General features: G+C 44.6%; 1 protein-coding gene across 1 annotated transcript in view; it reads left to right on the top strand.

Annotated features, from left to right (window-relative positions):
- Positions 1-20,512: 20,512 nt before the first annotated feature.
- Positions 20,513-23,561, top strand: part of PIK3AP1 (phosphoinositide-3-kinase adaptor protein 1) — a 138,288-nt gene continuing 135,239 nt past the window's right edge. Inside the window, exon 1 of the mRNA XM_012000268.1 lies at positions 20,513-20,645. Within this exon, the coding sequence (XP_011855658.1) occupies positions 20,633-20,645 (13 nt within the window). The 5' untranslated portion in view covers positions 20,513-20,632. The remainder of the gene's footprint in view (positions 20,646-23,561) is intronic.

Raw genomic sequence — 23,561 nt, 5'->3', positions numbered from 1 at the left:
TAATATATTTATAAATATGTTAGAAATATTTATGAATAATAGCTATTACTATTGTTCATTTAACATTTTTTGAATGCTTACTGGGGTCAGGCACTATTCTAAATTATTCTTTTTGTTTTCCCTGTTGTAATTGGCAAAGACACTATTCTTTTTTTTTTTTTTTTTGAGACGGAGTCTCGCTCTCTCCCGGGGCTGGAGTGCAGTGGCGCAATCTCGGCTCACTGCAAGCTCCGCCTCCCGGGTTCACGGCATTCTCCTGCCTCAGCCTCCCGAGTAACTGGGACTACAGGCGCCCACCACCGCGCCCGGCTAATTTTTTGAAGTTTTTAGTAGAGACGGGGTTTCACCGTGTTAGCCAGGATGGTCTCGATTTCCTGACCTCGTGATCCGCCCGCCTCGGCCTCCCAAAGTGCTGGGATTACAGGCGTGAGCCACTGCGCCCGGCCGGCAAAGACTATTCTAAACCCTTTACAGATACTGACCTGTGCAATCTTCAAAATAACCCTATGAGGTGAAAACATTGTTTTCCGGGCTAGGTGTTTTGGCTTATGCCTGTAATCTCACCACTTTGGGAGGCTAAGGCAGGAGGATCACTTGAGCCCAGGTGTCCAAGACCAGCCTGGGCAACATAGTGAGACCCCATCTCTATATAAAATAAATAAATAAATACTTTTTTACAAAATCAAAAAACATATTTTTCCTGTTTAACAATGAAAACGCAAGGAACAGAGAGGTAAGTAAATTTGTCTGAGGTCACACAGGTAGTAAGTGGGGAGCTCAAATTCAAATGCAGATCTGACTGTGGAGGCTGTTTTTCGCCAAAATACACGCTGTACCATATATGATTTTGTGTTAAGACTTCTCATTAAGTATTATATTGTATTTTTCATATCATAAAAATATTTACCAAATGTTCAGTTTTTTTCTCATAACTTTTTATGATTCTTTGATCCCTACCACCACTTGTTTATCTTACAAAGCAAGTAAAAGAAAATATCTAATTTAGTTTAAACCTGTATGTTGATTTGATATAACTTATATAAACTAGGTACTTATTTAATATGTCATTATTTCAGAATGCTCGAAAATGAAACCATGCTGCCCAGGGGCTCTACTCCACAACTAAAAGCAAGCAAAATTCTTGATGTGTTCTCAAATTCTGCCTTTTCTGCTCCTCTGTTCCTTCAGGCATCCATTCCTTTATCTGGCCAACATTTTCTGAGCACCTATTTGCCAGGCCTGTGCCAGGTAGTGGGAATCCAGTGGTGTCTAAGGGCACACAGCATGGGCCCTCAGGGGCTCTCTATCTCAGGAGAGACGGGCAATAGAATCCACCATGGAATCCACCATGAGCAAGCTGGAGCGATCGAGGGGGCAGGAGGAGGGAAACAGGGCAGGAGATAAGCAGGGAATGCTGCCCCAGAGAGAACTTCTGACCTGAGCCCTGAGCAGAGGAAGAAGGTGATCCTAGCATAGGGAGCGACATGTGCAGAGACACATTCATGGGCACCATAAAAAATATGTTTCAAGTAGAGGATGGTTGTTGGTGATGGAGGAGAGCAGAGAGAGGATGATGAAGAAGGGAAGGAAAATAGCATGAAGTAGCTGGGGATGAAAACCACAATGGGGATCCATTGAGGGGGTTTGAACAAGCAAAGGACATGCAGATTTGGATTTGGGAAAGATCACTCCAGTGGAGAAAAAATTGGAGGGGAAAAGCCTTGAAGCAGGAAGTCTAGGTAGGAGACCAATGCAGGGATCCAGACGAGAGAAGATGGCGGCCTGAATTAGGACATGGGGCAGTTGAAGGGAAAGAAGGGAACGCAAAGTAGCAAGAAAGTTGTTTCCTTTGGACCTTGTCTTAGTCTGTTGGTGCTGCTTTAACAAAATACCACAGACTGGGCAATTTATAAGGGGCGGGAATTTATTTTCTCTGTTCTGGAGGCTGGAGAGTCCAAAATCAAGGCACCAGCAGATTCAGTGTCGCAAAAGTTTTTCTCTGCTTTGAAGATGGCACCTTGAATACTGCGTCTTTACATGACTGAAGGCAGAAGGGCAAAAAGGGCTGAACACTGTGTGAAGCCTCTTTTATAAAGGCCTTAATCCCATTCACTAGGGCTCTGCCCTCATGACTTATTCACCTTGTAAAAGCCACACCTCTTAATATTAGCACGTTGGCAATTAAGTTTCAATACATGAATTTTAGAGGACACATAAACATTCAAGCCACAGTGGACATGGAGACTGGATCTGGGTGATGAAGTAGAGGGAGGAAGAGAGGATGACCCAGGCACATTGGGTGGAAGGTAGGCAGGTGGTGGTACTCTACACCAAGATGGGGACTATCAGAACTGGTTTATGGATTTTAGTTTTGTGAATGTTGTTGAGTTTTAAGGGTCTAGCTACTGGCTACAGATATGTCGCTGAAATTTATGAGAGAAAGCCAGATTGGGATTATGAATTTTGGAGGCAGCAGCATTTGGATGGTAACAGAACATGGACTGTCTGGAAGAGATCATTCAGTGACAGTGCATAGACTGAGAGAGAAACAGACCTGAGATAGAACCCTGGGAAGCAGCAAAGTATATGGAACAGGCAGTGAAAACTGTCCACGAGAAAGACAGAATGAGTGCTGGGCGCGGTGGCTCATGCCTGTAATCCCAGCACTTAGGGAGGCTGAGGTGGGCAGATCACGAGGTCAGAGTTCAAGACGAGCCTGGCCAACATGGTGAAACCCTGCCTTCATTAAAAATACAAAAATTAACTGGGCGTGGTGGTGGGTATCTGTAATCCTAGCTACTGGGGAGGCTGAGGCAAGAGAATCACTTGAACCTGGAAGGCAGAGTTTGCAGTGAGCTGAGATCAAATCATTGCACTCCAGCCTGGGTGACAGAGCAAGACTCCATCTCAAAAAAAAAAAAAAAAAAAAAAAAATTAGGCCAGAGAGGTTGGAGGAAAGCCAGGAGAGATGTTGCCCCAGAAGCCAAAGAGAGAGACACAAGAGGCAACACATCAAGAGAGTAAAAAATGACTGAGTTGAGAAGTGAAAGAGAAGGACGGAGGGAGACCTAAATATGTTTCAATAATAGGATGAAATGTCTGGAGAGGAAGAAGTTGAGGATGGAGGAGACACAAAGTCCCAAACCTGTCTTGTTTGATGATGATGACGATGGTGATAATGATGATAATGATGGCTCGATGATCCCTTACTATATGTCAGATACCGTGTTCTGGTTTTAGGTAGGTTCATTGTTTGTTTGTTTTTTGAGATAGGGTCACATCCTGTCACCCAGGCTGGAGTGCAATGGCACAATTATGGCTCACTGCAGACTTGACCTCCCAGGCTCAAGTGATCCTCCCACGTCAGCCTCCCTAAGTATTGGGTTTACAGGTGTGAACCACTGCACCTGGCCTTAGGTAGTTTTTTTTTCCGCCTTTCACTCCTAGTAACTCACAGAACACTTAGATCGTTTTAAAAGCTTTTTATTATGAAAATATTCGCATACACACAAAATAGAGAAAATAGTGTAGTGAAGCCTCATGTTTTCATCATCCAGATTTAATAAATATCAACATTTTGCCAATCTGGTATAATCTAAAAAGGAAATTAAAAATTAATTGAACAAAGGGCTTGGCATGTTCATTTAAAAAATGAATACCTGACATATCTTAATGAATTTTTAAAAAGTCATACAAATTATTCTCTCAGGCGGGGGTGCAGTGGCTCACGACTGTAATGCCAGCACTTTGGGAGGCCGAGGTGGCCGGATCACCTGAGGTCAGGAGTTCGAGACCAGCCTGGGCAACGTGGTGAAACCCAATTTCTACTAAAAATACAAAAATTAGCTGGGCATGGTGGTGTGTGCCTGTAATCCCAGCTACTTGGGAGGCTGAGGCAGGAGAATTGCTGGAACTTGGGAGGCAGAGGTTGCAGTGAGCCGAGATCGTGCCACTGCCCTCCAGCCTGGGTGACAGAGTGAGACTCCACCTCAAAAAACAAAAAGCAAAAAACAAAACCGAAGTATTCTCTCAGACGCAGACCACAGTGGAATTAAACTAGAAATAATTAACAGAAAGACAGTTGGAAAAGTCCAAAATACTTGGAGATTAAACAGCATACTTCTAAATAACACAAAAGTCAAATAAGTCTGAGGATAACTTTTTTTCTTTTTTTTTTTTGAGACAGTCTTGCTCTGTTGCCCAGGCTGGTGTGCAGTGGCACAATCTCGACTCACCAAGACCTCTGCCTCCCTGTTTCAAGCGATTCTCCTGCCTGAGCCTCCTCAGTAGCTGCGACTACAGGCACAGGCCATTGCACAAGGCTAATTTTTTTTTTTTTTTTGCTATATTTTTATTTTTTACTTTTTTGAGATAGAGCCTCACTCTATTGTTAAGGCTGGAGTGCAGTGGTGCGATCTCAGCTCACTGCGACCTCTGCCTTCCAGGTTCAAACAATTCTCCTGCCTCAGCCTCCCAAGTAGCTGGGATTACAGATACATATCTGGCTAATTTTTTGTATTTTTAGTAGAGATGGGATTTCACCATGTTGGCCAGGCTGGTCTCGAACTCCTGGCCTCAAGTGATCCACTCACTTAGGCCTCCCAAAGTGCTAGGATTACAGGTGTGAGCCACCATGCCCAGCCTCAAGAGAACTTTAAACATTTTTTGAACTAGATAAAATGAAAATACAGCTTATTAAAATCTGCAGTTCCTGTACATACTTGCCAGTGCAAAAAACAAGAACAAAAACAAAAACAAAATTGTATCGTGTATGCAAACAATGCTTAGAGAGAAACTTTTAGCATTGTACATATATATTAGCAAAGAAAAAAGATCTAAAATCAATCTACACTTCCACGTTAGGAAACTAGAGAAAGAAGAACAGTATAAGCCTAAAACAAGTAGAAGAAAAGAAATAATAAAAATTAGAGCAGAGAACAGAGCCAGGTGCTGTGACTCATTCCTGGTAAGCCCAGTGACTCAGGAGGCTGAAATGAGAAGATCACCTGAGACCATGACTTCGAGGCTGCAGTAAGCTATGATCACACCATTGCACTCCAGTCCAGGCAACGGAGTGAGATCCCATCTCTAAAAAAAAAATAAAACAAAAAAATAAAAATTTGAGCAGAAAATAATAAAATTGAAAACAAGAGAACAATAGAGAAAATCAGTGAAAACGAAAGTTGGTTCTTTGACAAAACACTTGATAAACCTCTTGCCAGCTAAGAAAACAAAAAGAAAAAGAAAATGTACATTACTAATATCAGAAATAGAAGGCTGGGCACAGGGGCTCATGCCTGTAATCCTAGCACTTTGGGAGGCTGAGGCAGGTGGATCACTTGAGCTCAGGAGTTCAAGACCAGCCTGGGCAACAGGGCGAACCCTGTCTCTATCAAAAATACAAAAATTCGCCAGGTGTGGTGTTGCCTGCCTGTAGTTCCTGTGACTTGGGAGGCTGAGGCAGGAAGATCGCTTGAACCAGGGAGGTTGAGACTGTGCTGAGTTGAGGTGGCACTATGTACTCCAGCCTGGGTGAGAAAGTGACACCCTGAAAAGAAAGAGAGAGAGAGAGAGGAGAAAGAAAAGAAAGAAAAAAAGAAGAAAGAAAGAAAAGAAAAGAAAAGAAAGAAGGAAGGAAGGAAGGAAAGGAAGGAAGGAAATAGAAGAGGAGTCATCACTACTGATTTTGTGGACATTAAAAGGATAATAAAGCAGCTGGGCCTGGTGGCTCACACCTGTAATCCCAGCACTTTGGGAGGTTGAAGCAAGTGGATCACTTGAGGTCAGTAGTTCAAGACCAATCTGGTCAACATAGTGAAACTCCCCTCTACTACAAATACAAAATTTAGCTAGGTGCAGCGGTGTGTGCCTGTAATCCCAGCTACTTGGGAGGCTGAGGCATGAAAATTGTTTGAACCCAGGAGGCAGAGGTTGCAGGGAGCTGAGATCACTCCACTGCACTCCAGCCTGAGCAACAAAGCGAGACTTTGTCTCAAAAAAAAAAAAAAAAAAAAAAAAAATACTATGAACAAACTCTATCTATGCCTGCAAATTTGAAAATTTAGATGAAATTAACCAATTCCATGAAAGATACAAACTATTTTACTATCTTATGTGGGCACAGTTCTGGGTGCCCTAAAACAATTGCAATAGTAACATCTAAGATCACTGATCATAGATCACCATAACAGATATAACAATAAAACAAAGTTTGAAAGATTGCAGTAATTATGAAAGCATGACACAGAGACACTAGTGATCACATGCTGTTGCAGAAACGTACCAATAGATTTGCTCAATGCATGGTTGTCACAAACCTTCCATTTGTAAAAAAACACAAAATCTGAGAAGTACAATAAAGTGAAGTGCAATAACACAAGGTATGCCTGTAACTCAAAATGGATTATAGATCTAAATGTAAAGCACACACCTATCAAAATTTGAGAAGCTAACATCAGAGAAAAGCTTGGTTACTTGGGTTTGGCTATTACTTTTTAGATATAATACCAAAGCACAACGCATGAAACAAGAAAATTGACAAATCGGGCTTCATTAAAACAAAAAACTACTGCTCTGTGAAAGTTTGACACTCTTCAGACTGTAAAGAGACAGGCCATAGATTGGGAGAAAATTTCTGCAAGACATGCACCTGAGAAATAAAGAACTTACATCCAAAATATACAAGGAACTCTTAAGATTCAACAGTAAAAAACCCCCAAACAGTCCGATTATAAAATGGACAAAATACCTAAATAGGCACTTCACAAAAGAAGATACACAGATGGCAAATAAGTATATGAAAAGATACTCAACAGCATATGTCATTAGGGGACTGCAAATTGCTGTATAATTCAGCAATTGTGCTTCTAGGTATTTACCCAATTGTGTTGAAATTATGTCCACATAAAAGTCTGCCCACAGGCCAAGTGCTATGGCTCATGCCTGTGATCCCAGCACTTTGGGAGGGCCAAGCAGGAGGATTGTTTGAGCCCAACATAGCAAGCCTCTATCTCTACAAAAAATTGTAAAATTAATGGTCCTAGTTACTCAGGAGGCTGAGGTAGGAGGATTGCTTGAGCCCAGGAGTTCAAGGTTTTGAGGTTGCAGTGAGCTATGATCATACCACTGCACTTCAACCTGGGCAAAAGAGTGAGATCCTGCCTCGAAAAAAAAAAAAAAAAAAAAAAACCCTGAAAAACAAAAACTAACAACAACCCTCCACACAAATGTTCATAATACTGTTAATCACAATTGCCAAAGACTGGAAACAATCAAGCTGTCCTTCAATAGGTGAATGGATAAACCAACTGTAGTATATCCATACAATGGAATATTACTAAATCGTAAATGAAGTGAGCTCTTAAGCCATGAAAAGACATGGAGGAAACTTAAATGCATATTGCTTAGTGAAAGAAGCCAGTCTGAAAAGGCTGCGTAATGTATGACATTTGGGAAAAGGCAAACTATATGAATCTGTTCTCACACTGCTATAAAGAGCTACCTGAGACTGGATAATTTATAAAGAAAGTAGGGTTAATTGACTCACAGGTCCACATGTCTGAGGAGGCCTCAGGAAACACAGTCATAGCGGAAGGTGAATGATAACCAGGTGCCTGCTTCATAAGACAGCAGGAGAGGGAGTGCGCAGGAGAAACTGCCACTTCTCAAACCATCAGCTCTTGTGAGAACTTCCTCACTATCACAAGAACAGTATGGGGGAAACTGCTCCCATGATCCAATCACCTCCCACCAGGTTCCTCCCTCTACATATGGGAATTACAATTTGAGATGAGATTTGGGTGGGGACAGAGAGCCAAACCATATCACAAACGGTAGAGACAATAAAAAGATTAATAGTTGCTAGGAGTTAGGGGTGTTCAGGAAGGGGTGAATAAATGAAGCACAGTGAATTTTTAGTGTGGTGAAATGATTCTGTTTGATACTGTAATGATGGGCACATGACATTATGCATATATCAAAACCCATGGAAGTATACTATACAGGGTAAATCTTAATGTAAACTGTGGACTTTAGTTAATAGTAATGTACCAATATTGGTTCGTTAATTGTAATAAATGTACTACACTAATGCAAGATGTTAAAAACAGAGAAAACTGTGTTTGTGTGGTGGGAGGGGTTATATGACAAACGGGCAGGATATGCGGAAACTCTGTACTGTCTGTTCTACTTTTCCATAATTCCAAAACATCTATTAATTAAAAAACATAAATGTCTGAGAATAACCAATTAACAAAAAAAGAATGGGGATGGGGAGGGTTTACCTGACTAGATGTGGCTGAGACTAACCAGATGCCTTTTTAACATCTAAAGGACTTTGTTTCCTTGCTTCCCTTTCAGATGGGAGTATAAATAAATCTGTTAGATGAGAGTTTCAAAAACGCTTTTAAAAAGGAGGCCAGACAGCTGGCCTGTGCCCTTTTGGCCCTTCCCTACTCTGTTTGCTTCCTATCTGGAATAAGGGATTTATGGCTGGAGATTCAGCAGCCATCTTGGAGCATGAGGAGATCATAAGAGTGAAAACCACAGCTAAGAATATCATGGAAGAAGTCTGGGCTCCTGATGAGTGTGGTTCTTCCATGTCAGTCCTGGGCATCCTATATCAGACTTACGTTTTTTGTTTGTTTTGAGACTGAGTCTCACGCTGTTGCCCAGGCTGGAGTGTAGTGGTGAGATCTCAGCTCCCTGAAACCTCCACCTCCTGGTTTCAAGTGATTCTCCTGCCTCAGCCTCCTGAGTAGCTGGGACTGACTATAGGTGTGCACCACCACACCCGGCTAATTTTTTTGTATTTTTAGTAGAGACAGAGTTTCACCATGTTGACCTGGCTGGTCTGGAACTCCTGACCTCAGGGGATCCACTGGCCTGGGCCTCCCAAAGTGCTGGGATTACAAGTGTGAGCCACCACACCCGGCCCTATATCAGACTTCTTTTACATGAAAGAAATAAAATTACTTCTTGTGTAAACCTCTGTTATTTGTATCTGTTGCTAGCAGTTAAACACAATTCAACCTTATATACTACATCATAAAACTTACTACAATGCTATTATAATAAAAACCATATATATAGCACAGAAATAAACAATACAAGTAGAACCTAATAAAGAATCCAGAAACAAATTCAAACGGGAGCTTGATATAAATAAAGATGGCATTTCATTCAGAGGGGGAAGGATGGTTTACTTAATATATGGTGCTAGCAGAACTGACTATCCATCTGGAAGAAAACACAGTTACACTTCTACCCCACTTCATATGCAGAAATAAACTCCAGATGGATTAAAAGCCTAAATGTAAAAAATAAAAATATTAGATACAAATGTAAGAAGTTGTTTATAAAATTGTAAAGTAAAAAAGACCTTCTGAAGTAGAAGATGAAACTCAGAAACCCTAAGAGTCGCATTTAACAGTAATAGTCATGAATCACCTTCGAAAAATTAACATCTTTTATATAGTGAAAGAAATCATAAACAAAATCAAGAGACAAATGATAGGCTAGAATAAAGACTTAGAATATATATGACAAAGGAGAAAAGTTGCTAACATACCTTAGCTCTTACAAACCAATGAAAAAAAAGACAATCCAATTAGAATTTGGCAAGCATATCCCCAGGCACTTCCAGAAAAAAAATGCAAATCATAGGCAATATGGAAAGATTCTTGGCAGGGCCTGGTGGTTCACGCCTGTAATCCCAGCACTTAGGGAGGCTAAGGCAGGCAGATCACGAGGTCCGGAGATCAAGACCATCCTGTCTAACACAGTGAAACCCCGTCTCTACTAAAAATACAAAAAATCAGCCAGGCGTAGTGGTGGGTGCCTGTAGTCCCAGCTACTTGAGAGGTTGAGGCAGGAGAATGGCGTGAACCCAGAAGGCGGAGTTTGCAGTGAGCCGAGATCACACCACTGTACTCCAGCCTGGGTGACAGAGCGAGACTCTGTCTCAAAAAAAAAAAAAAAAAAAAGGAAAGAAAAGAAAAGATTCTTAATCCCACTGGTATTCAAGGAAATGCTAATTAGCATAATAATAAGCATAACTTCTTTTTAATCCATCAGATTGGCAAAAAATAGAAAAGATTGGTGAGACTATTGATATGGGTGTGGAATGAAATTTTTTTTTGTTTTTGTGTGAGACGGAGTCCTGCTCTGTCGCCCAGGCTGGAGTGCAGTGGCGCAATCTCAGCTCACTGCAAGCTCTGTTTCCCGGGTTCACGCCATTCTCCTGCCTCAGCCTCCCGAGTACCTTCTTCAGGCTCTCTGGGAAGTACTGTAATAATATATATTTTGAAGTGCATATATCCATTGTTCCAGCAATACTGTTACAGGAAAGGGGTCCCGATCCAGACCCCCAGAGAGGGTTCTTGGATCTCGCGAAGAAAGAATTCAGGGCCAGTCCATAGAGTAAACTGAAAGCAAGTTTATTAGGAAAGTATAGGAATAAAAATAGCTAATCCATAGGCAGAGCAGCCCCGAGGGCTGCTGGTTGCCCATTGTTATGGTTATTTCTTGATGATCTGCTAAACAAGGGGTGGATTACTCAAGTCTCCCCTTTTTAGACCAGCTAGGGTAATTTCCTGAGGTTGCCATGCATTTTTAAGTTGTCATGGTGCTGGTGGGAGTGTAGCAGTGAGGACGACCGGAGGGCACTCTTGTTGCCATCTTGGTTTTGATGGGTTTTGGCCACCTTCTTTACTGCAGCCTGTTTTATCAGCAAGGTCTTTATGACCTGTATCTTGTGCTGACCTCCTTTCTCCCCCTGTAAGTGAGAATGCCTTAGCCGTCTGGGAATGCAGCCCAGTAGGTCTCAGCTGTGTTTTATTCAGCCCCTATTCAAGACGGGGTTGCTCTGGTTCATACACCTCTGACAATACTTTTTGTAATCTATCCTACAAAAAGAATAGCACCAGCACATGAAGAAATATGTTCAAGGAGATTTTCTGTAGCACGGCTTTTGTAGGGGCAAAAAGATGTACTTAACCTGAAGGACAATAACTGAACTTCCCTGAGTAGGGAATTGACATATAATGATATACCTATACTATGGAGTATTACACAACTTTTAAAAATAATGAGTTAGATATATGTGTATGGACCTAGAAGTGTGTCCGGGTTAATGGGGGACTTTCTTTGTTCTTAAGCGTCCACTTGAGTACTCTGTTTACTTAATCAGGAAACAATTTCCATCTCATCTATTAGATACGGAGTCACACATAGAAACTTGAGTTAGGCCAGATGTAGTGACTCACCCCTATAATCTCAGCATTTTGGGAGGCTGAAATGGGCAGATACTTGAGGTCAGGAGTTTGAGACCAGCCTGAACAATATGATGAAACCCCATCTCTACTAAAAATACAAAAATTAGCCGGGCATGGTGGTGCTTGACTGTAATCCCAACTACTCGAGTGGCTGAGGCATGAGAATCCCTTGAACTCAGGAGGCAGAGGTTGCATTGAGCCAAGATTGTGCCATTGCACTCCAGCCTGGGTGACAGAGCAAGACCTTGTCTCAAAAAAAAAAAAAAAAAAGAAGGAAAAAAACTTGAGTTAATTGGCACCATATATCTGATTTATTCCTAAGATGTTTTAGCATTCCTTACAGAGTGGCACCTCAGGCATTGCTCAGCGAGTCCACCTCTTTTTTGGGCTCAAGATGCTCCCAACAATACATGAGTTGTTTCTTGGACCAGTCATTCCAGAGGCAGCACTATTCACTGGACAAAACAAACACAAACAAGAATCTAAAGGCAATGAAGAACAAGAAAAAAGTAGACAAACACTGGAGAAGAGCCAATGCTTACAAGAAAGGAACAGCACTGGAGTTCTCAGTTTACAGCTTTTCGCCAGAGGGCAGGCCCCATTCCATGCCCTGGGTTGCAACTGAAATTCAGATAGATCCTATACTGTGTAACTGCGTTGGAGAACCAAAGGACACAGCAGCTGCAAAGGAGGGTGTTATCTCAGAAAGGAGTGAGCAATAGAGGAGAGCTCCAGGCCCTGTGCATGAACTCTGCCCAAACCTCTGGCCGACTTCTGTAGGGCAGGCTCTGAGCAGCCCATTACAGGCTGAAGAAACTGGGCAGCGAGTTCTGCTGCTGCCCACCACAGTAAAGAAGACAGAGTTTGCAGTTTCAATTGAGCCAAAATAACTGCCTGCTTAAAAATAAAACTTTTCAGAGGCATAATGGAATCCAGATTCTCTACAAGTGTCGCGTACAATGTCGAGTACAATCCAGTATTACCAGGCCATCTTGATTTAATTGACATTGTACCCAGCAACTGCAGAACACATGTTCTTTTCAAATGTTCATTCGCCAAGATCGATCACAAGCTGGGCCATCAAACAAGCATCAATACATGTTTTTAAATCTTGGGTGTTTTTTTTTTTTTTTTTTTGAGATGGAGTCTCGCTCTGTCGCCCAGGCTGGAGCGCAGTGGCGCGATCTCAGCTCATGGCAAGCTCCCCCTCCCGGGTTCCAAGCGATTCTCCTGCCTCAGCCTCTGGAGTAGCTGGGACTACGGGCGCCCACCACAATGGGCGGCTAATTTTTTTGTATTTTTAGTAGAGACGGAGTTTCACCGTATTCGCCAGGATGGTCTCGATCTCCTGACCTCGTGATCAGCCCGCCTCGGCCTTCCAAAGTGCTGGGATTACAGACGTGAGCCACAGCACCCCGCCACATGTTTTTAAATCTTATTTTTACTTTTATATTTTTAACAAAGATTTGAACAAAAAAATCAATAAATTTAAAAGGTTCATACGGTCTGCTTTCTGACCATAATTAAATTAGAACTCAATAACAATAATATATACTTTTAAAAGCCTAAATATGTAAATATTAACTCACTTTTTATTTTGTTTTATTTTTATGAGAGAGGGTCTCACTGTGTCACCCATGCTGGAGTATGGTGGCACAATCTTGGCTCACGGCAGCCTTGACTTCCTAGGCTCAAGCAATTCTCCCACCTCAGCCTCTCAAGTACCTGGGACTACAGGCACACACCACCACACCCAGCTAATTTTTTTAAAAATTTTTTTATTTTTTGTAGAGACAAGATCTCACTTTTTTGCCCAGGCTGGTCTTGAACTCCTAAGCTCAAGTGATCCTCCCGCTTTGGCTTCCCCAAATCCTGGGATTACAGGCCACTGTGCTCAGCTTAACTCACTTTTAAATAACCTATGACTCCAAGAAGAAATCACAGGGGACATGAAAATATGTTGAACTGAGCTACAATGAAAATACAATATATAAAAATTTGGGAGATACAGCAAAACTATTGAATTGGGGAAATTTATAACTTTAAATGCTTACATTAACAAAGATGGAAGGAATAAAATTGGTGGCCAAAAGTTCAACCATTGTTATATAAGAGCAAAGTGAACCTTAAACTTACTAAAGTAAATAAAAGGAAGGAAATAACAAAGACGAGAACAGAAACCAATGAAGTAGAAAACAAACAATAGAAAAATTAACAAAACCAAAATCTAGTTCTTCGGAAAGCTCGAGAAAATTAATAAACATCTGTCTAGATTGATAGAGATAGACACACAGAGATACAGACACACATACACACACACGAGAAAGAGAAAACACTAATTACCAATATCAGAAATGAAAGAGGAAATATTTCATGTACCCCATAAATATGTACGCTTACTATGTACTCATAAGAATTAAAAATTTTAAAAAGCAATGAAAGAGAAGCTATCATTACAAATCCTGCAGACATTAAGAAGATAATAAGAAAACATTATAAATAACTTTATGTCAATACATCTAAAAAAACAGATAAAATGGACAAATTTCTTGAAAAAGACAACTTACTAATACTGGCACAAGATGAAATGTAAAATCTGAGTATCTATTGAGGAAACTGAAATTTCTAGCAAAATCTCACAAAGAAAAATTTAAACCTAGAGAGTTTTATTGGCTAATTCTATTAAGCATTAAGGAAACACTGGTCTTTGTCTACCAGAAAATAGAGAAGGAACACTTCCACACTCCTTTTATGAGGCCAGATGAACCCTGATACCAAAAACTGACAAAAGCCATTACAAAGAAGAAAATTACAGACCAGTATCTCCCATGAACACAGTTGCAAAAATTTTTACCAAAATATTAGCAAGTTGGCAATATATCAGAAAAACGATATATTATGACCAAGCGAGGTGTATGTAAGAGGTTCAAGATTTGATTAGCCCTCTAGGTGCTAGTGATAGATTTACAGAGAAGAACTACAAAGTTTAAGCATCAGATCAAGAAAAGAATTTCTGCAGTTGCTTTTGGAATGTACTGGTAGGGAGAAAGTAGGTGGTTGGATATAGCAAAAAGGCACCAGATTAGGAATAGCTACCAGGGTTCTAGTCCTGGTTCAACCTCCAACTCAAAGTACGGTGTTAGAAAGGTCACTGTGCCTCTCTTGGCCTTCGTTTCCACATGTGTCCAATAATGACCTATTAGAGTATTTTCCAGCTCTAACACTCTGGAGTCTATGAAGCCAAGTCCTAAAATTTTTTTCACAGCTGCCTAGACTTTCTGCTTCAGCACCTCAAAAAGCAGAAGTAGAGAATGTGCAAGATATGCATTCATGCATGAATGAAGCCACCATCTGCACGGGACTTGAAGTGCCTGGGATTCACAGTGGCCCTGACTTGAGAGCACCACATGTCCTTAGGGAGTACTTTCAAATGAACTCTCTGGAAGCCATTCAATATGTCATTGTACTGTCATTGTACTATGGGACGATCATGGACTCTGGGCTCAGACTGATCTGGGTTTGTTGTTGTCGTCGTTGTTGTTGTTTTTGAGACAGTCTCGCTCTGTCACCCAGGCTGGAGTGCAGTGGCGCGAGCGATCTCTGCTCACTGCGACCTCCTCCTCACAGGATCAAGCAATTCTCCTGCCTCAGCCTCCTGAGTGACTGGGATTACAGGCACGCGCCACCGTGCCCAGCTAATTTTTGTAGGAGAGACGGGGTTTCTCCACGTTGGCCAGGCTGGTCTTGAACTCCTGACCTCAGGTGATCTGCCCGCCTCAGCCTCCCAAAGTGCTGGGATTACAGGCATGAGCCACCATTCCCGGCTCTGATCTGAGTTTGAACTCCAGGTCTGCTGCCTGCTGAATGACCCAGGAAACATTATCTAATCTCACTTACTCTCAGTTTCTTCATCTGTGAAGTGAATACCTGTGACGCAGAATTATTGTGAGAATTAACTGAGAGAGCATAAGAGAGTTCATGGGTCATAGTTGGTGCTCAATAAATGCTAGCTTCCATTCCCTTATCAGTAAAGAATGAGGTTTGGCTACACACAGCAGAACACCCAAATAATCATGGTTCCATCAAGACGGAGATGTATTTGTTTTTCCTCTCCTGTAAAGGATGTCAGAGATGTGAAACCTGGAGCTTGTTTGGGAGCTCCGTGGTCATCAGGGAATCAGACTCTGCCCAGCTTTCTGCTCTACCATCTTTAGTGTATGGGTTCCATCCACATGGCCACCTCATGATCTAAGAGGGCTATTGGATCTCCAGCCATCCCATTCAATTATAGGCAGGAAGTAAAACAAAAAGAGGCAAGCAAAAAGGGTGTCTGTCAGCAGAGTTAAGTCTCTTAAAAAGAATTTTCGGGGACACTCCAGCCATTTACACCTTATCAGCTTCCTCTTATAAAGAATTTTCAGGGCCACCCCTTTCATTCATACCTTATTAGCCTCCTCTAAGTTGCAAGAGAGGCTGAGGGATGGAGTCTTTTAGTGGAGCACATTGTGGTCCCCAAATAAAACTGGAATTCTGTTCCTAAGAAACCAGGGGAGAATGAATATTAGGTGGGCGATGAGCAATCTCTGTGACACCCCTTTTTCTTGTTGCTAAGGTTATTTTTGGTAGACCAGTTGTTAAATTCTGCCATCAGTGATGGAATCCTGAGTTGAAACAATCTTGACAGGCTGGAACACTGGACCCAACCCAACATACAATGTTTGTTATTGTTTTTTGTTGTTGTTGTTGTTGTTTTTTGTTTTTGTTTTTTAGATGGAATCTTGCTCTGTCACCCAGGCTGGAGTGCCGTGGTGCGATCTTGGCTCACTGCAACCTCTGCCTCTTGGGTTCAAGCGATTCTTGTGCTTCAGACTCCCGAGTAGCTGGGATTACAGGCGACCGACACTGTGTCCAGCTACTTTTTGTATTTTTAGTAGAGACAGGGTTTCACCATGTTGGTCCAGGCTGAACTCCTGACCTCAGGTGATCCACCCACCTCGGCCTCCCAGAGTGCTGGGATTACAGGCGTGAGCCACTGCGCCCGGCCCATATGTTTAATTAAGCATTAAATTATTGCTGCTGGGTCTCAAGCACCCCCACCAACAAAGCAAACACAACTGTACAACTGTGATGTGGCAAAAGGAAAGGCATGGCTTCTACAAGTTACATGAAAAAGAGCTGGCGTTCTGAGGTGACCACGTGCTCAATATGAATCAGCAAGGTGGCACAACTGCTCCAAGATGTCATCCTCAGCTGCCCTTAAGAACAATGGCCATGAGACAGCTGTCATGGCTTCTTAATCACAACACATGACAAGAGAGGCAATTCTGGCATAATAAATGGATTTGAATTTAAAATCTAGCTTTGATACTTACTAACCCAGTGACCACGAGTCAGGTGAATTACCTTATCAGAGCCACATAGCAGATACCCAACATTTTGTTTCTCTGAATTTGAGGTCCAGGGCCTGGAAATGGGCACTGCCACCACTCAAAATGGCCCAAGGAGGGGCCCACAGGCGGTGGCATGGCCTTCATGGGGAGTGGCCATTTCGGTGAGTAGGGAAGGAGGGGTAGGCTTCTAGGTTTCATCTGCAAGGATACTTGTTCCTGAAAGAACACAAATGTTCCCAAATTACCTGCATCGAGTTTTGATATGATGCCCTACTGGGTTGGAACTGGGTTGAAACTGTCTCAGGCAGTTAGGAAGGGCAGGAGTCTTTATAAAGCCAGGGAGTTCACAAGGCAAAAAGAGGCACTGATGCCCTCGAACTCCTTATCCCTGTCCCCACCTGTAATGTCCCACTGCCACCTGCCAGCCCTATGGAGTCCAGTCTTCACGCACTCCACCCTATCCATATGAACATGCCTGAGTCCTCTTGCTCTGCTGAACAAAACGAAGAACGAGCCCTTTGAATGAAAGCTGTGGGAGCTTGGGCAGGTCATTCAACCTGTATGTCAGTATCTTCATCTGTAAAATGAGCAGGTAGGACTTGATAATTTAAAAACAAAGCAATTAAACACCCACTGTGTGCTGGGCATCAGAGATGCAGTGATGAAAGAGACATAGCCCTGCCATCAAGACACTGATGGTCTCATAGGACACTGACAGGGAGGTAGTCAGGGAGGTAGGGGATGCTGGGGGCGCTCCAAGGTGGGGCTCTTTACGGATGTTTGTCCTTTGTGAGAGGAAGGCAATTCTGGCAGAGCAGGGGAACTCACAGGTGACAGAGAGCTGCTGTCTGCCTGCAATGTGAGGTGATGCCAACAAAGGCTAGTGGTGACTTGTGGGGCCCTTAGGTCATAGCAGGGTCTGCTTCAAGCATTTACCACCTAAACTGCTGGCAGAAGCATGGGCTCCGAAGCCAGACTATGTGGGTTCGTGGGTTCAAAACTCAGCACTGCAAATTACTAGAAGTTAAAGAAAAGTTATTTAACTTCTTCTTCTTCTCCTTCTCCTTCTCCTTCTCCTTCTCCTCCTCCTCCTCCTCCTCCTTCTCCTCCTCCTTCTCCTTCTTCTTCTCCTCCTCCTCCTTCTCCTCCTCCTCCTCCTCCTTGGCTCACTGCAACCTCCGCCTCCTGGGTTCAAGCTATTCTCCTGCCTCAGCCTCCTGAGCAGCTGGGACTACAGGTGTGCGCCACCATACCCAGCTAAATTTTGTATTTTTAGTAGAAACGGGGTTTCACCATATTGGCCAGGCTGGTCTCGAACTCCTGACCTTGTGATCCACCTGTCTCAGCCTCCTAAAGTGCTGGGATTACACGCGTGAGCCACTGCACCCAGCCTATTTAGCTTCTTTTCTGTAAAATGTGTGTACTCTTAGTACCTTCCACATAGGAAGGTACTCCATGAAAGTACCTCCATGAAGGTACTCCACTTCCTCATGATCCATTAAGGTGGATCATGAGCATCTGTGGTGACACATTCCTCCACCTTCACATTTTGTCCTAGTAAGGGAGGTTTTGCTACAGGGAAAAGGCTTTGATCCCCAGGTCTGAGAGACTATGAAATAACACCTTGAAGATGTAAGAAGCAGGGATTTCTGCCGCCCTGCCCTCAGGCCCCCACTGCTTAGGATGACACATGTTTACCTCTCCAGCCTTTCCCTTTTGCCAGGCCAAACAGAAGTGTAGGGCAGCAGCCAAGTTCGAGTTCTCCATTCTTCCTCAAGCCAATTCACCTACCACACAGCGTTGCAGGGACTGAGTGCAGAGCCTGCTCAGGAGAGCCAGTGCACGGTGCGGGTGCAGGGTCTTCCAGAGGGGCAGCTACTCTCCTCCTGCCACTCCCATTCTGCAAAACCTGCCACACAGAGGTGCAAAACCAAACAGACACTACTTCCCCCAATCTGGCTCCACTTGCTACACAAAGAAATTTGTTGAGTGAAATTGCCAGAGTCAGGGACTAGTCATGTCCTCTCACCAAGGGACTGTTGTCCTCTGAGTCCTTTTCTTGCCCCAATTCCAGTGGTCAGTGCTAGCCAGGAGTGGGAGCAGAGTTTGGATAGCTGACCTAGCACCCAAAACCTTACCTGCAACAAGCAGGTGCCTTCTAATAGTTCAACAAGTTAGAAACATCCTTTAGGTTAAAAGTTGTCCAGACGCACTTGGTTAGGAGGAAGGAAAGGGCCCTCTCTCCCTAACATCCGGAGCTGGAAGGGAGGAACATGTGTTTGAACAGTGGAGACATTAGGGGTGTTGACCTTGAATAGACAGATGCACCCTCAGTAAAAATGTCTCTGACAAAGAACACAAACTGGCCAGGCCCAGAGACTTGTGAAGAGCGAGAGAGGCTTTGGGGAGAGAAGGAAGAGGGTGGAGTCAGGAAGACCACTGTTTAGGCAAGGTTCTCCAGATAGGAGATTTTCCTGACTTATCCAGGAGGGCCCAATGCAATCACTAGGGTCCTTAAAACTGGAAGAGGGAGACAGAAGAGAGTCAGAGCAAGGGATATGATGACAGAAGCGGGGCCATCTGGCTTTGAAGATAGAACATGGGGGCCATGAGCCAAGGAATGTGGATGGCTTCTAGAAGCTGAAAGAGCCAAGGAAATGGATTCCCTTCTATTTGGCAGAAAGAAACCCAGCCCAGCCACCACCTTGACTTTAGCCCATGGAGACTCCTGTCACACTTCTGAGCTACAGAACTGTAAAATAATAAGTTGGTGTTGTTTTAAGCCACTAAATTTGTAATAATTTATTAAGGCAACAGTAGAAAATGAATGCACGGCCTCATCCTGATATTCCCATTCTTAAATTCATTTCATTTATTTCCACCTAGACTTGAGCCCTAACCTTCCCTCATCTCTGCTCTCTGGGTCGGTCCTCTGGCCCCTGAATTGTTGAGAACTCCAAGGGGATGTGCTATTCAGGTGAATTTCAGCAGCAGGCAAAGGGAGGAGTCCAAGAAGAGGGCAGGTGAAGGTAAGGATTAAGCAAGAGCTCTAGCTCTGGAAGCAGACTGGCTTGGTACTGAATCTCCGGGAGCTTTTATTCTCTGTGGAAGCCTGAGCAAGGTATTTGGCTTGTTTCTTCGTCTCTAATGTAAAGACAGTGATAGGTGCTACCTCAGAAGTTTGCTGTGAGGATGCAATGTGATAATATGTGTAAGGTGCTAAACGCAGTGCCCATCAGAGAGCAACACAGGAAATGAATGGCAAAGAAATTCTACTAGATATTTATCATGTGAGATTATAATTAATGTTCATGTACCACCAGGAGACCAGATCCAAGGAATTGCAGAAAGGTCACAGGAGGGCACTCAAGGGCAACGTTTAAGCACCCAGGGCCAGGTGCCCAGCCCTCCTCCTGTTCCCCTTCCTGGCCCCTCCTCTTTCCTGCTGGGGCAGCAGGGGCTTAGGGACAAAGCCCCAGGGGATGCGGAGGTGGCTTGGACAGCTGGTGCTCACACACACACACCCCCCCTGTCTCCCAGAGGCCTGGCAGCCCCACACTCTCCCCCTCTGCTCCCTCCCCACAGCCCCTCCACCTCGGGCTGCCCTTTGGTGGCAGATCAGGGCTGGTTTCCCGAGGAGTGGGGCGCACGTGGTGTGAAGCCCCCGCCTCCTCGCTGCCCCTGAGCAGGGGGCCGTGGGGGGAGCTGACCCGCGGCCGGCGTGGGGTTCTCACTTCCCCTCCCCAACGGCCACGGGTGCAGGTGCCGCGGGCCGAGTCCCGCAGGCGGGGCGGACTCTGTGGACACGCCCTCGTGGCGAGGCCGGGCTGCCTGGCGGGAGGAAGCGCCAGAGCGGCGACCGGTCCTGCGCTGAGCCCGGCGTCCCTCCAGCCCGAGCCAGGACGCCGCCAGTCCCGGCCCCGGCTCCGGGCACGCAGCGAGCCAGGGATGTGAGCGGCGCCTCGCGGCATGGCAATCTCAGGTGGGTAGGCAGGCGCCGCGGGTTCCTAGGCCCTTGGGCCCTCTCTCGCCGCCCGCACCCCTTGGGGCGCGTTCCCCTGCTCGCTTCTGTTTGCGTCCTCAGTGCGGGGATCTTGCCCTTTTTCTGCTCTTTTCTCTGTTCCCTGTCGCAAACTTCCCACTTTAACTTTCCCATGTTTCCCGCCCCAGCCTGTTGCGTGATTGTCTTCAGCCCCTGCCTGTCCCGACTCCCTCCCACTTCTTCAGAGTCTCCTTCGCTTCCCCCACCTCTGGCCCTCGGAGTGTCTGAGCGTCTCTTCCCCTGTCCCTCGACTCTGAAGCGAGAGGCGAGTTGAGAGAAGCAGAGTGCGGGCAGTGTGGACGGTCTACGCGGCCAAACGCGTCTCCTGGGCTCCGTGGACCCACAGGGGGCGCTCAGGCAGTCATAGGTGGTGCGGAGAGATCAGCCGGGGGCCCTTGGGACAGCTTCCCAAGCCCCGTTCCTCCACCCCTCCCAGGCTTTGTGTTTTGGTTCTAGAACTTTGCTAGGGATCTAGTAACACTATTCCTTGAACTTTACTTTTCCTACATCCTTTGCAGAACTTTGGGGAATGGGGAGAGTTGGTGGTCACACTCATCAAAGGGTACCAGGCGTCTTTTCTGGCTGGTCTGGGGTTGCCTTCTGGTTCATGGGTGTACACACTTGGCAAGTTGCTCACTCACGGAGATCCAGAAAAACCACATAATGATGATAACAGAGACAATTAATGAGTCCTTACTATTGCACTCCAATGGATACTGTGCATCTAATATGTTCTCCATGGTGGGCAGGACACACCTAGTCTCTGCTCTCCAGGACTTTATGGTCCTGTAGAGGAAAGCAAGAAGTAAACAAGGTATTGCTAGATGAGAAGAGGTGGAGTTATGGTGTTTACAAATGGGTTTACTTTTCTTTTCCCAGCCCACTTTATGATGTTTTAGTAGGGATAACATGTGAAAACAGGTTGCAGGTGCCCCTTGAAAAAGAGACTAGGTGGCCAGGAGAAGGCACTGTTCTTACAGGAGGTGAGCAAACACTGGAATGAAGAGCCAGCTCTCCCCAGATCCTCTGAGGATGTGGTAGTGGTGCTTTGGAAGCAGGGGTAGAAAAGGCCAGGGTGTGATGGTTCTGTTAGAATTGGTACTGCAGGCTCATTATCTAAAGGGGATGGGAAGGTAGTTCATCACAGCCTCCTGGTTCTCCAGTTGGGCTCTGGAGGCTAAAAGAAGCTGTACTGTGAATAAGGAGGCCTAGAAATAGCAGGTAATATACACTTAGTAAGGAAAGTCTCTGGTATGACATGTGCTATGGGAAAACAATAAAGAAGGGTGAGGGAGATTGGGGTTAGAATTTCAAATGAGGTGGCCAGGGTGGAGAAAGGGACATTTGAGTCAAGCTTTGAAGGAGGAGAGGGAGGAGGCTCTTTGGGCAAGAGTGCTCCAAGCAATGAGTGTATGTGGTGTGTTAAAAGAAAGGCAGCAGGCCTGCGTGGCTGGAGTAGGTGGGCTGTGGGGGAGAGGGAGATGAGGCCTGAGCATAAACCAGTGAAGCCACCTCCTCCTTCCATGGTCGGGGACAGGCCCTGGGCTGCTAAGTCCAGGAAACCGCAAACTGGGAGGGCCTTTGGGCGGAAGAGGCTGAGAAAATGGCCTCTCTTTTCCTCTTGTCCAGCGTCCTGTGTACATCTCTCCAGTGGGCACAGCTGAAGGGGCTAGGAAGGCAAGCTCCAGTTCAGAGGGGGACCGTAGTCCGGTGGGCAAACCTGGGGCTATTTATGGGCTCTGTAGCAGCTTCTTCAGGTGTCCGTAATGGTTAGAGCTGTCAAACTGTCTTGCTGTCTGCATCTTCTGTGGCGAGACACCACTCCAGGTGCTGTAATTGATAGTTGGCTCTCTGGAGTCCCTCGGGTTGCCTGAGGTCTGAAAGTACAGGGACCCATGGGGGAAGGTCATAGTGGTGAGAGCAATGCCTCTCACCAAGATGCTGTGGGCTTTGGAGTCATCCCCACTCTTCTGTATGTTCTTTTTTTAAAAAGCAGCTTTATTGTGACATAATTCACATGCCATACAATTCATCCATTTAAAGCATACAATTCAGTGGTTTTTAGTATCTTTACAGATATATGTAGCCATTACCACAGTCAATTTTAGGACATTTTCATCACCTCAAAAAGAAACCTTGTATGCTTTAGCTATCACCCTTTTATTCTCCTCTCCTGTCCCAGCCCTAAGATCTACTTTGCCTCTATAGATTTCCCTACGCTGGGCTTTTTATATGAATGGAATCACATAGTATGTGGTCTTTGGTGACTGGCTTCCTTTGCGCAGCATAATATTTTCAAAGTTCATCCCACTGTAGCTTATATCAGTACTTTGTTCCTTTTCACGGCCTAATTCTCTGGCCTTTTTAAATTCCCTTCCACTGAAGGGGAAGCATTAATCTATATTATTTTCTGAAAGATGTATTTGCTTGTTGAAATCCAGGAGAATCTAGGCTCCCTGTCTTTGAAAGTACCTTGGGTAGGAAGATAAAATGAAATAGACTCAGCTTATTCCACAAGATTCTCTAGGCCCCTGATGGCATCTTGTGTATTTACACGTGAGGGAGAGGAAAGAGAGAGGATCCATGGGTGACTTTCCCAAGTGGCCAAGTCTGTGACTGGGTGAAGAAAGACTAGGACTCTCTCCTCTGTGTGTCAGTTCTCATACCATCTCTTGCCCCCTCTCTCCAAGGCTCCTCTTCTGTCTAGGTCCTTCTACTATTCCTGGACTTACAGGACCATGGAGCTTGAAGGGACTTTTAACCCTTTTGTGATCTTAACTTCCACGTGATCCTTGAGGCCTCTCAGTACTCTTGCCAGTAGCTGGATTTGAACACCTTGTGGGGTGGGAAGCTCCT

The sequence above is a fragment of the Mandrillus leucophaeus genome, unplaced genomic scaffold, assembly GCF_000951045.1.
Source record: "Mandrillus leucophaeus isolate KB7577 unplaced genomic scaffold, Mleu.le_1.0 Scaffold117, whole genome shotgun sequence".
NCBI classification, from domain to species: Eukaryota; Metazoa; Chordata; class Mammalia; order Primates; family Cercopithecidae; genus Mandrillus; species Mandrillus leucophaeus.
The sequence above is the reverse complement of the archived record's forward strand: the minus strand, read 5'-3'. Positions and strand labels throughout refer to the sequence as shown.